Source organism: Morus notabilis, unplaced genomic scaffold (assembly GCF_000414095.1).
Source record: "Morus notabilis unplaced genomic scaffold, ASM41409v2 Scaffold837, whole genome shotgun sequence".
NCBI lineage: Eukaryota > Viridiplantae > Streptophyta > Magnoliopsida > Rosales > Moraceae > Morus > Morus notabilis.
Genome location: NW_010362771.1, coordinates 281,166 through 295,160, shown reverse-complemented (window position 1 = coordinate 295,160; position 13,995 = coordinate 281,166). Strand labels below are relative to the sequence as shown.

At 35.8% G+C, this 13,995-nt stretch overlaps 1 protein-coding gene across 1 annotated transcript; it reads left to right on the top strand.

The window, feature by feature from the left end:
* Positions 1-3,069: 3,069 nt before the first annotated feature.
* LOC21393383 (protein disulfide isomerase pTAC5, chloroplastic) lies at positions 3,070-12,258 on the top strand. The gene is made up of 6 exons (XM_010102820.2): positions 3,070-3,677; positions 3,925-4,020; positions 4,169-4,276; positions 11,322-11,556; positions 11,903-11,940; positions 12,027-12,258. The coding sequence occupies exons 1-6, from the start codon at positions 3,114-3,116 to the stop codon at positions 12,120-12,122; spliced, it is 1,137 nt and encodes a 378-aa protein (XP_010101122.2). The 5' UTR covers positions 3,070-3,113; the 3' UTR covers positions 12,123-12,258.
* Positions 12,259-13,995: the final 1,737 nt, after the last annotated feature.

Genomic DNA, 13,995 nt, shown 5'->3' with positions numbered 1-13,995 from the left:
ACTAAAAATGGAAGAAATTTAAAGGGTTCATTTACTACTGACATTAGATTATATTTCTCTTTGTTAATGAAAACTAGAGCATACTGAAACGGAGTCATTCATTTTTGAGCGAGAGAAAGAGGTGCAAGGAGAGAGAAAGGGCGTCGGAGAAAGGAGTAGCGAGAGAGGGAGGTGCGGAGGAGAGAGAAAGGGCGTCGGGAAGAGGATGAGTGAAGGAAGAGTTGCGGAGGAGAGAGAAAGGGTGTTGGAGAGATGAAGAGCGAGAGAGAGTGTGTTAGCGCATATGTCCTTAAAAATAAACGTAACAAAGATATTTTGATTATTAATAAAGATTTATTTATTTTATATATATATTATTTTTTTTACGTTCATATTAATTAAATGTACGATAAGTAAATTGAAAGTTTGATACTATTATTTTAAGTCCTTAGATCGTACATATAATAAAAATCATGCATGTAATGAGAATAACATGCAAAAAATAAGAATTTAAAGATGATAGTTTAAATAATATGGTCCACAATTGAGAGAATAAAGTTAGACGCGTTATTACTGTTAAGATTGTTATGTTGTCTACTTTTTAACGGAAACGGCTTATCTTAGTCGTCGGATGTGAGACTCCGTGAGTAGAGACATTAATATAGTTCCTAGTGATTGAATCTATATTGGATCGGATCAAAGTTGAATTGTTTTAATTAATAATTCCGTTTGAATATAATAATTCACTTATGACGAATTATATGTGGCCATCTTAATCTTGAGATGAATAATGAACGCGTATGCTTAACTTGTATCATTTGATATACCAAAAGTAAATATCCTGATATTATGTAAATGTACGTTTACTGGTAAGTTTGGGGTTTTACTCTTCTGTACTTAGATTTATTATTCATAGATAGGGAATCCATAGCAATTATAAAGAGTCAATGATATTCTTTTATGACATTATCCGCAGATTGAAAAATATGAGCGCTCGGCCATAAAACTATTTTGTGTTATAATCTAATGGTTTACTATTTAGATTGGCACGAATAGTGGATTTTCTAATGGATTGATAATTAAACATAAGATAAATATAATCAGAAAGGTAAAATATGACTTGACCTGAAGTCGATTATGGATATATTTTGGGAATAATGCACTAATATAATAAGTCGTGGACGGAAGCTATTCGGAGCTTTGTAAATATATTATATAGATTGAGAATATAGCTCTAGGCTTTTAGTATAGTAGCGCTAGAGTTTATAATCATGTAATAAACTTTTCGATTAACAAGTACTATCATGATTATAGGAGCTTGATCTCTATTTATCCATCGAGTCCATTTGCTAGCTCATATAACTTTTAGTAAGGATACGACGTATTTCCTACATATTGGTAACTTATGTTAGTTCTGCAAATAGGTTCAAAGTCAATGTGCGATCAGTGATTAATTCATGAGTTATTTATCAGGTGAATTAATTATTAAATTAATTCTAAATAAATTGGTTGAATTATTGTTTTGAGTTTTATTTAATATGGGAAAGTTATTATATGATTATTTTGATCAAGTAACTTCTATAATGGGTTACTTGAATTAAACCTGAAGCTCTATGTAAGTTTCTCGTATTGAATAAGTTGAGAATCAAGCAATTCGGAACAAGGACCAGTCGATCGGTGACCGGGATGGTCAACCGGTATGTAACTTTTTAGACTGTTCCGTGTCATACACCAGTCAACCGGTGAGTTTATAAAGGCTTTGTGTGCAGTCGACCGGTTAGTACTGATGACGTGTTAAAACTGACTTAATACGATGTTTGACACAAGATAGACTTTGGGAAACCTAATTATTGTGGGAATATGACTTCCTAAACTCTATAAATAGTCTGGTAAGTCTCATTATTCATTAGGTCACTTGAGAGACTTTTTTGGGACTGTTGATAAGGATTCTTGAGAGGAAAAATTGATTAATTCTCAAGATCTAATTTTCCTTTTGATCTCTTGTGGTTGGAAGGAGTTTAAGAATACCAATGGGAGATTGAACGATGTGTGCCCACTTACACTTCGATCGTGGAAACGAGAATAGCAAAGAAGATCATTTAGTTGAAGCTCTTCCGGTTGCTATTTAGAACGCTTTGATATATTAGACGTGTTCTTTTCATAATCTCTAAAGGTATGATTAGATCTTTAGTATTTATGTTACATATCATTATAAACATGTTTTTGATTGATTTTGACATTGATTAAAATTTTAAAATTCTGCTACGCACTTAATGTCATTTTCCAACAGAGAAAGGTGCATAGGAGAAGGAAAGGGTGTTGGAGAGAGAAGGAGCGAGATAGAGTGGGAAGGACATAGGCCTCGTTCATTTCGTTGATTCGAATTTAGAATTCGAGTTTTTTTACAGTAAAAAGTTCTCACAAACAATCACATCTCATTTTTTTACTACAGTAAAAAACTCTCACATAAAATCACATTTTAACTTGAATTCTAAACTCAAAAAATCAAAGTTTAAGAATTCAATTATCTAAATATTCAAAATGGACACCCAAATCAAATGCTACGTTTGGGGACTCCAGGTACAAAAATCGCTTTAATATTTCTTTCTTTATTGAAATATTTACACGAAATTATCACTCTTATCCTCCGTGTTTAGAATATATTTTTAATTTAATAATATTATTAATCTGCCCATTATATAAGTTACTAATATAATATAATTCCAAATATATTTCTTTCTGAATAGTTGTCAATTTGTGTAACTAATTTTAAAAAGTAGTTAATTAAGAATAAAAATATAATTATGGCTTAAGACTTATATACAAATATAACAATGTCATCCATTCCAAAATAAAAATATTTGTGACATCATTCATTTTATTAATTTAAATTTAAAATTTAAAATTTATTATAATAAATTTTTTTAAAAAATAATTATATTTAATTTTTTTTATTATAGTAAAAATTTTAATTAACTTCTTTATTTTGTCTGAGGCCACGTCAGGCTATCAGATTACATCTCCGCCGCCTGTGGGACCTCAAAGGTGTGGTTCAAATTTCCCACCAAACTTGACAAATATCTTCTTTTTCTTTTTCTGTGAAATCTCTGAGAAATCTCTCAAATCCTTCAAAAATGTGTTCATCTTCTTCCTCTTTTCCTCTCTTTCTCAACCCTCCCATTCACCACAAACCTCGACCTCTCTTCCCCTCTGCAACATTCTCCTCCTCGTCTCGCTCTCTCGGCTTCAAATCCTTTCTTTGCTTCTCCTCCGACCCCTCCCAATTCGACCGCCGAGAGGTCCTGTGGCTCCGCGAGGAGCAGCGATGGCTCCGCGAGGAGCAACGGTGGCTCCGCGAGGAGCAGCGCTGGGCGCGGGAGCGCGACTCGCTCCTCCGCCGGATCGCCAACCTCGAGCGCCGGATTCAGGCCATGCAAGGCTCCGAGGCCGTCGCGGGCGTCGCTGCTCTTGTCCAGGCTCTGAAGGACCAGAGCCGGATCGCCGAGAGTGGGACGAGCGCGAGTCCGATTGTTTTGGAGGAGAAGAAGAGCGCGGAAGATGAGGAGAGAGAGAAGGAAATGGTGGTGGTGGAGAAGGTGGTTAGGGTTTCGGATGGAGAGGCCGCGAAGACGACCGGGAAGAAGAAGAGGAGTGCTCTGAGGATGGGATCGGAAGGAGAAGAAGTTCGAGCTATGCAGGTCTGCTTTTGCAATCTGATCAAATTGCAAAGGCGAGTTTTTTTTTTTTTTTTTTTTCGGGTTAATTACTGTTTTTATGTGTTTATTCATATAATCAAACAGCAACTCAATATAAAATTTGAACCTAAATATCTAAAAAGGAGCGGAACTTTTAGGGTTTATGTCATTAATATTACTATAGATGATGATTTCCGAATTTGGATGTATCTGGTATTTGGAATTTTTCATAAAGTTGATTATGTGACAGGAAGCGTTGGAAAAATTAGGATTTTACTCAGGTGAGGAAGACATTGAATATTCTAGCTTTTCAACTGGAACTGAGCGTGCTGTGAAGACTTGGCAAGTAAGTTGCTAACTCTTTTTTTTTTATTTAAAATTTTTTATGTGGTCTTTGATAAACAGATGAAATATTTTGAGAATAGTTTCTCTGTAAATTAATGGCCAAAAGTTTTAGATGAAATGGTATTTTTAAATGGTATTGTGTGTGACAGGCCAGCTTAGGTGCCCGAGAAGACGGGATAGTGAGTGAAGAACTTCTTGAGAGATTATTCATGGAGCAAACACAGGGTGTTAGCTCAAACAAGAATGCAGAACCAAAGGTCTGTCCAAACAGCAGTATAATATTTTCTGCTGTGATTTTAGTTTTGATGTTATTGTTTAGTTGATTTGGTTATTGGTTTTAATTTCAACCATAGTCAAGTTATATTGTTGCGTAGCTTTATTAGGGCATACTATAAGTTTCTTAACGCAGAGAAAGGGATGTGCCATAAGCCTCACCATCACAAAAACTCCCAGATTTTTAGACTTAGAAAACACAGTAATGTAATAGAACATAAAGTATCACTATTAAAGGTAATGATCTTCCTAGTATAATATCGATAGGAAGAAACGTAAGGTTCTAGAGTGTTAAATTAGACCGATTTATTGCTTCTATAGATTATTTACAAGTTTAGATACCCTTATTTTGATAGGGATCGTCTAAATGCATAGTTTAAGCTAGCTTTATCACAACTACTCTTGTTTCTTTCTTTCTTGAACCGGGGTGGGAAAATTCAAACTCTAGACGTCTACATTGGAGATAGAGATGTTGGAAAATGGCTTGTTAAGCCATATTAAAGGCCCATTTTAGGCCCATTTTAAAAAGGGGCCTAATTAGATTTTGGGACGGGTTACGATGGATTTGCGTTCTCTATCACGAGAAGATTGAAATCGAATATTCATACACTCAATTTATATTAGGTGAATGAGAAATTGATGTTTTAAGTATGTCACTTGAAAGGGTTGAAGAAGTTGGAAATTGCAAAAATTTCACATTGGCTAGGAATGAAGCCTTGGTGGTGTTTATAAGCGATTGCATTTTGAAGTCAAGGTAAGCATGTGTACCAGAGAGGCTCTCTCACGCGCTAGGGGGGTGTGAATCACAGTCCCGGCGGGTTAGGGGCCCAATGTGTGCGCTCGTGACCTGTGTACACGATTGCCGGACCGAAAAATCCGCTCTGTGCGAGCTTAGTTTTGCAATTTTTTATTTTTTGATTTGGCCTAAGACCTCCGTTTTGCCTAAACTTAATGGTTGGTAAATGAGCATAATGGTGTGTAATTCGTTTTTTAAGTTTGGTAGAAAGGTTGAATTAGTGTTGTAACAATTTCATTATTTTGATCTTGCAAAAGTTGTTGTTCTTCTTTGTATTATTCATATTTTTGCTAACAATCTTAAAACCGATTTGATACAAAGAAGGATTTCGCAGGAGGAAAAAAGGAAAAAAAAAGAAAAAGGAAAAAACGTTTTTCTTTTGAAGAAATGGCGAATAACATGAACGTGGTTGTTCCTGCTGGAAGCAACACCATGACGCCTGAACCGTCACCTGTGGGACAAACGTCTGTCTCGGTCCCGACCCCTGCTTTGACCTCGACGCGACCTTCGCCGGTCTTGGTTCATGTGAACCACAATTAAAAGCTTGATAAATTCAATGGGCTGAATTTTAAGACTTGACAACAAAAAATGTTGTTTTATTTGACAACGTTGAATCTTGCGAGATTCTTAAAAGAGGATCCTCTTACTGTTAGAGAGCATGAAGTGGATGCTTAAGCATTCTACGTGGTTGATGCATGGAACCATTCTGACTTTCTGTGTCGGAATTATGTGCTGAACGGCTTAGTTGATGGGCTTTACAACGTGTATAGCTCAAAGAAAACAACTAAGAAATTATGGGAATCTTTGGACTAGAAATATAAGTCCGAGGACACGGGTGTTAAGAAGTTCTTAGTAGGCTAATTCCTGAATTACAAGATGGTGGACTCGAAGATTGTTATTAGTCAAGTTCAAGAGCTCCAATTGATAATTCATGAGATACATGCTGAGGGAATGACTATTTGTGAATCCTTTCAGGTAGCTGTGCTGGTAGATAAGCTACCCTCTTTCTGGAAGGAGTTCAAGAGCTATCTGATGCACAAGAGGAAAGAGATGACCGTTGAGCAATTGGTTGTCAGGCTTCCTATTGAAGAAGACAATAGGCGGACTGAGAAGAAGTTCTCCAATGTAATCGCAAGCTCTGCTAAGGCTAATGTGGTGGAGCGTGATAACTCCAAAAAGAAAGAAAAGCCCGGATCCAAGTTGAGACTAAAGGGAGGAATTGTCAAGAAGAAATTACAAGGGAAGTACTTCAATTGCAACAAGGTTGGGCACAAATCGGCAGACTGCAGGCTGTCAAAGCGAAACAAAGATAAGGAGGCCAATGTTGTGAACACCATTTCCAAAGAAGTGTCCGACATTAGCTTGTCTGTTGTGGTTTCCGAAGTGAACTTGGTCGACTCCAATTCAAATGAGTGGTGGCTCGATACTGTGGTTACAAGACACATTTGCTGTGACCGGGTCGAGTTTGCTAATGTAGTTTCGTTGGAAACTGGAGAAAAGCTTTTCATGGGCAACTCTGCAACTTCTGTGATCAAGGGCCAAGTAACGGTGTTCTTGAAGATGACCTCGGGCAAGGAAGTGAAGCTTTCACAGCGTGCTATATGTGATGCTCAGCATGCACGGCTTCAAGATGGTGTTTGAAGTTGATAAAATAGTTTTGTCTAAGATAAGAATGTATGTGGGGAGGGCTTATGTAAAGAGTGACATGTGGAAAATGAATGGCATAGCTGTAAAACCTAAGAAAATGAATAAAAAGAAAGAGTATTCCGTTTATATGTTTGAGTCTTCTAACTTATGGCATGACAGACTAGGACATGTTAATTATGATACTTTGCGTAGATTAATTAACTTGGATCACATACCCGCATTTTATATTAATTCAAAACGTAAATGTGAAACTTGTGTAGATGCAAAACTAATAAGGTCATCATTCTAAACGATAGAAAGGAATACTGAACCACTTGATCTAATACATAGTGATGTTTGTGACTTAAAGTTTGTACAAACTAGAGGTGTAATAAGTATTTTATTACTTTTATTGATGATAGCACAAAGTATTGCTATGTATATTTACTAAAAAGCAAACATGAAGCTGTAGAGAAATTTATTCTCTACAAGCAAGAAGTTGAAAACCAACTTAATAAAAAGATTAAGATGGTAAGAAGTGACCGAGGTGGTGAATATGTCGAACCATTTAGTGCGCTTTGTGCACAGTATCACTTCCATATTCCCCCCAATCGAATGACATTACTGAACGAAAAAATCGTACCTTAAAGGATATGACGAATGCAATGTTAATAAGTTATGGGTTGTCATAGAACATATGGGGAGAAGTCATTTTATCGGCTAATTACCTTTTAAATAAGGTTCCGCGTAAGAAAATCGATAAATCCCCAATGAATTGTGGAAATGAAGGACACCTTCCTACAAATACTTAAAAGTGTGGGGGTGTTTGGTCAAGGGAATGACACTAATGCCAAAGAAGATGAAGATATGTCCGAAAGTGGTTGATTGCATCTTCATGGGGTATGCTCATAACAGTATCGCATATCGATTTCTTGTGCACAAGTCTAAAAACCCTGACATACACAAGAACACAATAATAGAGTCTAGGAATGCATCGTTCTTTGAACATATATTTCCATGTAAGACTAAGAAAGATGAGCCAAGTTCGTCAAAATGAATTTTTGAGACTCATAGAAGATTGTAGTCAAAATTTTAGAAACGATGAAAATGTGAAAACGGAGGAAGAGCCTAGACGAAGTAAGAGGGCAAAGATAGAAAAGTCTTTCGGACCGGATTTTCTAACCTATATGCTAAAGGTTGAACCTCAAATGTGTAAAGAAGTTGCGAGCTCAACTGATAGTCGCTTATGGAAAGAAACTATAAGGAGTGAGATATATTCTATCTTCCAAAATCATACTTGGGAACTAGTAGACCTTTCACCAAAAAATAAACTACTAGGTTCTAAATGAATTTTTAAACGGAAAATGAAGACAGATAGAACAATTGACAAATATAAGGACAGACTAGTAATAAAAGGTTATAGACAATGAGAAGGCGTTAATTATTTTGACACGTATTCTCTTATGACGAGAATAACATCTATAAGGATGATACTAGCTAGTGCTGCGCTGCAGAATCTTGAAGTTCATTAAATGGATGTGAAGACAGTCTTTCTAAATGGAGATTTGGAATAAGAAATCTACATGGAACAATCTGAGGGTTGTGCAGTTCATGGACAAGATAAGAAAGTCTGCAAATTGGTGAAGTCTTTGTACGGACTGAAACAAACACCAAAACAATGGCATAAGAAATTTGACGATGTCATGATGTCAAATGGATTCAAAATCAACGAGTGTGACAAATGTGTTTATATCAAAAATACCGAAGACGGTTATGTCATTCTTTGTCTGTATGTAGATGACATAATAATTGTGGGTAGCAATGATTGGATGGTCAAATCTACCAAACACGTGTTGAACTCGAGGTTTTACATGAAAGATATGTGACCGGTTGATGTGATTTTGGGGATCAAAATCAAAAGGGTGCTTAATGGTCTAATATTGATTCAGTCACATTATGTGGACAAGATACTTGACAAGTTTAATAAAGATGATTTTGGTATAGCCAAAACTCCTATTGATATAAGTTAACATCTGTCCAAAAACAGAAGAGAAAGCATATCCCAGGTGGAGTATGCTAGAGTGGTTGGTAGTCTGATGTACTTAATGAGCTGTACAATACTAGATATTGCCTTCACTGTAAGTAGATTGAACAGATTCACGAGTAATCCAGGAGATGACCACTGGAAAGTAATTGTGAGAGTACTGAGGTACTTAAGATATACTCGTGACTATGGACTGCATTACACAAGAGAACTTGTTGTTTTAGAAAGATACTCTGACGCAAGTTGGATATCCGATACACAGGATTCTAAGGTTACTAGTGGATATGTATTCACATTGGGTGGTGCAGCTATTTCATAGAAATCCTCTAAGCAAACGGTAATAACCAGATCCACGATGAAAGCTGAGTTTGTCGCATTGGATAAATGTGGCGAAGAAGCTGAATGACTTAGACATTTCTTGGAGGACATTCTGGATTGGTCAAAACATATACCTGCAATTTGCATGCATAGTGATAGCCAATCAGCTATTGGTATAGCACATAATACGATGTATAATAGTAAGTCTAGACATGTACGTCGTCGACATGATACCATTCGACAACTGATCTCAACAATAGTTATAGTCGTTGACTATATAAGGTCGAAAGACAATATTGCGGATCTGCTGAACAAAGGATTAAATAGAGATCTAGTTGAAAAAACATTGAGAAGAATGAGACTGAAGCCCATAGAATAAATAGGTCGAAGTAGTGGAAACCCAACTTAGTTGACTGGAGATCCCAAGATCTAGGTTCAATGAGACAATTAAATTGTTTAGACCAGCTGAGTTCACTGTGGGGGTAACCCCAATCTATTCCTATGATGATAATAGTGAAACCCGTACGAAAAGAGGTTAAACATTATTTTTTTATGATTCTTATGCGTCAGATACGTTAGGAATTCGAGCGGAGTAATACGGGTTACTCTTCATTAAGAAATCACCTATGTGAGAGAGAAATGTGGCCGCTTAAAAAGAGAATTGGGAGGGCTTAATTCTTTAGAAACTCTTGCAAAACCAGGTAGATGCTCATGGCCAAAATGAACATAACCATGAGAACAAAATTGTGTCAGGAAAATGTCTGTGTGAGATATATTAACGTTTACACAAAGGCAGAACAGTTCAAGGATATCGCGTTTACTGGTCAGCCAGTAAAGTTAATGTATTCTCACAAGAAAAGGTTCAAGGGTTAATGCCTAGTCCTACTTATCCTTTGCAAGCATCGACTGTAGAACTCTATCATCGTGTCGAGTCTGTGTTTTTCTCGTCGTCAATCAATTTTCATTCATGTGGGAAATTGTTGGAAAATGACTTGTTAAGCCATATTAAAGGCCCATTTTCGAAAGGAGCCTAATTGAATTTTGGGACGGGCTTCGATGGATTTACATTTTCCATCATGAGGAGATCGAAATCGAATATTCATACACTCAAAATCGATATTGGGTGAATGAGAAATTGATGTTCTAAGTATGTCACTTGGAATGGTTGAGGAAGTTGGAAATTGCAAAAATCTCACATTGGCTAGGAATGAAACATTGGTTGTGTTTCTAAGTGATTGCACTTTAAAGCCTAGGTAAGCATGTATACCAGAGTGGCTCTCTCACGCGTAGAGGGGTGCGAATCACGGTCCCGGCAGGTTAGGGGCCCAATGTGTGCGCTCGCGACTTGCGGACACGAATGCCGGACCGAAAAATCCGCTCCGTGCAGGCTTAGTTTTGCAATTTTTATTTTTTGATTCGGCCCATGACCTTCCAGCCGTTTGGCCTAAGCTTAATGCTGTGCTTAATGGTTGGTAAATGAGCTTAATGGTATGTAATGGGGCTTAATGGTGACTAATGAAGGAAAATCAAAATTTGCCATGGTTAATAAGCTTAATGGCATCAGTTTTCATCATTAAAGTCCGAATCTATATGAGAAATGTGGCCGGATTCATCATTGGAGAAAACTAACAATTTTGCTCCATTATAATGCAGATTAATGTGTGTTTAAACACCATAATATCATGGTCGAATTTAGAGCCTATATAAAGGCCCTACTCCACATGAACAACTCACTCAAAAAAACAGAACACTCTTCTTCTCTCTCTCGGTTTCTTTCTTTTGTCGAGTTCTTCTTACAATTCTTTTTGTAGTTCAGTTTTAGTAATAGATGGAAGGTCCGAGTTCTAGTTCGCCGGACGGTTCCGATAGCGCTTCGAGTTACTGTCATTGTCGTTGTATTCTGGGAAACGGACGTCTAACGTTACTTCAAGCACTCACCGGAGGCGACGAATCTTTTTTAAGGAAAACGTGGTTCACTTGCCTTGACATCTTTACAATTCATTTTTCAAGTTTGGTAAAAAGGCTGAATTTGTGTTGTAACAATTTCATTATTTTAATCTTGCAAAAGTTGTTGTTCTTCTTTGTATTATCTATATTTTCGCTAACAAGAGATGTGTACTTACTGCTAGGCTATGCTTGTAACTGCTACGATAATTACTCTGTAGTTTTACCATTCAGTTATGTTTTCGAATGGAAGCATTAAAATTCCATATTAAACGTCTTTTTGGGTTCTGGTGCTGTGTAGGAAGGTGCAAACGGATCTGCTATAACATCTGTAACTGAGATTTCAAACGTTCAACAAACGGCAGTAAAAGACGAAGGTGTTAAAGGAGTAGAGGTATCCAAACATCGTGTTTACCTTCTAGGAGAAAACCGATGGGAAGAACCTTCTAGACTTGGTGGTCGGGACAAAAAAGTTGATGATAAGAGCACGAGCAAGTGCCATGTTTGCCGCGGGGAGGGTCGATTAATGTGTACAGGTACTAATCCTTCCTTCTTTGCTATGAATCGACAAAGCTGAAGGTCTCGTTCATTTCACCGATTCGAGTTTTCAATTCTAGATTTCTACAGTAAAAAATTTTCAGAAAATGTCACATTTTAGTTTTTCTGCTACAGTGAAAAGCTCTCAGAAAATGTCACATCTCAACTTGAATTGAAAACTCGAATCCGCAAAGTGAACGAGGCCGAAGAATTCGTGATCTTCCTGCAAGTGATCCTAATCCAATCACATATTAATAATCTCCAATTGGTTACAAGTAGAAAATCCATAATTGACTTAACTGTCTTATGAGAGATAAATTAAGCACAAAATCTCTCTTGTTGCAGAATGTGATGGAACAGGCGAAGCAAACATTGAACCTCAGGTGAAAATTATGCTGACACAGATCAGTAATCATATTTGATTCGTTATCATGGAATTAGTTCATATATTTTGAGTTCAATTATGCAGTTCTTGGAATGGGTGGATGAGGGGGCAAAATGTCCATATTGTGAAGGCCTTGGATACACAATCTGCGATTTATGTGAAGGGAAAACAATGCTATAGGTAATATCTAATATATTTCTCCTCACATGTATAGTATACGTGTAGTATACTCCTTAGTACATTTGCTGCGTTTGTCTAATGAACTTTTTGTTGGAGAAACGGAAGAAAAAGGGCCTTTTAAGATCCCGCAGTGAAACATATCAGATCCCAGAGTATTAAAGATGGGAAATTTGCAATCTGGAGTCAACAACAGCTCTCACAAATCACAATAACCTCAAATTAAAATATAAGACAAGAAAAATAAGGAAAAGGAATGCCAAAGAGAGGAGGCGCGAGTTAATTTCTGCATCGTTGGTTACTTCTACGTGATGATTGAAATCATCAAATCTCATTTAATTTTTTTTATTGCTAAATAGTTGACAAAAATAAAACTCTGAACAAGACACTTTTTTTTTCTTTGAGGGAATGTGGAGCCAAGTATCGAATTATTGCCTGCAATCACGTGAGCAAGACTCTTCGGGTTGTTCTTTTGTCCAAAAAATTTTAAAAAATACAACTCAAGTTATAATTTTATTTAAGTTCATGTTCTCTTAAGTTTCAATTTTATTTAACTTTATTCAACTTTATTCAAGTTACAATTTCAACTTAAGTTATAACTCAAATTTAATTTAAAAACTGTACTCAAGTTACACTCTAAAAGAATAACTCCTTCATGTTGCATCATTCATCACCAGCTCATATTCATAAATAAAATACTTTTAAGGGTGAATCAGAAGGGAAAATCAACACCTATTTTTACTTTAGGAATTAAGGTTGTGCACGTATTTTAACTTAATGAGAAAATTGTTTAACTTATCTTTAGAATGTATGAGTTTAGATTTTTACCTTTATTCTTAATTAATATTATTTTGACTAATATCATTATTTAACTAAAAATGATATTAATTAAGAATAAAGAGTAAAAGTTAGATTTATACACTTTAAGTAGTATTTGTCTCATTTCTTTTGAAATAATTTGTGTAGAGAAAATAAAGCTTATTAATGTATAGATAAGTAGCTGAAATCATAAATGCGTGTCACTTTGAGATTTCCATGATGATTAGATTGAAAAAAAAAAAAATCAGAAGCATTTCATACATCTAGACCGATTTTTTTTTCTTAAATAAAATTAATTTTTTTAGAAAAGAAATACGTAAAATTTGTTATTGTCCATTACCCTGGACGTACCTTGCTCATGTTAAAGGAGAAATGAGACAAATACTTTTTTTTTATAGTGAGTCTAAATTTTTACTCTTTATTATGTTAATTTTCAAAGCGATTTCGAATGCAGAAGTGTGTATGAAGTGGATCGTGTATAATAAAAATTTCATAAAATATTAAGATACTCTATAGATTACATTAATTTATGTATGAATAAATTAATCACATTAATTTATTTAACTAGCGAACGATTAGGTCGATAACTTGAGTTTTTTGACCATGAACGTTTCTTGCTTCAAGTTAGTTTAGAACACTCGAATCTTTCTCATCAATTTCTTAAATCTACGAAGACGTATGTGTGGACACACCTGAAATAAAACGGGATTAGTAAATAAACACTCAAGTTTACCACAAACACCAACACATGCACGACGTATAATTTGAAAGAGAATTTTTCCTTTTCTCACTATAAAATTCGGCCACCTATGTTAGGGAGAGCAAAAATTGTATTATCTAATTTTCTACAATCTCTTATTTATAAAACAGTAGTCAGACTCCCAGAATAAGTTTCATCTTTATTTCCAAGATAAAGGTTAATAATTATCTCTCACTTCTAATTTGATTTTTGAAACAAAATCCCTCTCTTATCGACAATGGCCGGCCACCACAGGGAGATTCCTCCCTGTGGTTGGTGCAATTTGCAGGTAGGGAATAGGGCAAAATTATGCATTTA

Coding starts and splice junctions, on each gene's coding strand:
- LOC21393383 (XM_010102820.2), top strand. CDS start 3,114: ATGTGTTCATCTTCTTCCTCTTTTCCTCTCTTTCTCAACCCTCCCATT. Junction 4,021..4,168: donor GTGCTGTGAAGACTTGGCAA/GTAAGTTGCTAA, acceptor TGTGTGTGACAG/GCCAGCTTAGGTGCCCGAGA. Junction 4,277..11,321: donor ACAAGAATGCAGAACCAAAG/GTCTGTCCAAAC, acceptor GGTGCTGTGTAG/GAAGGTGCAAACGGATCTGC.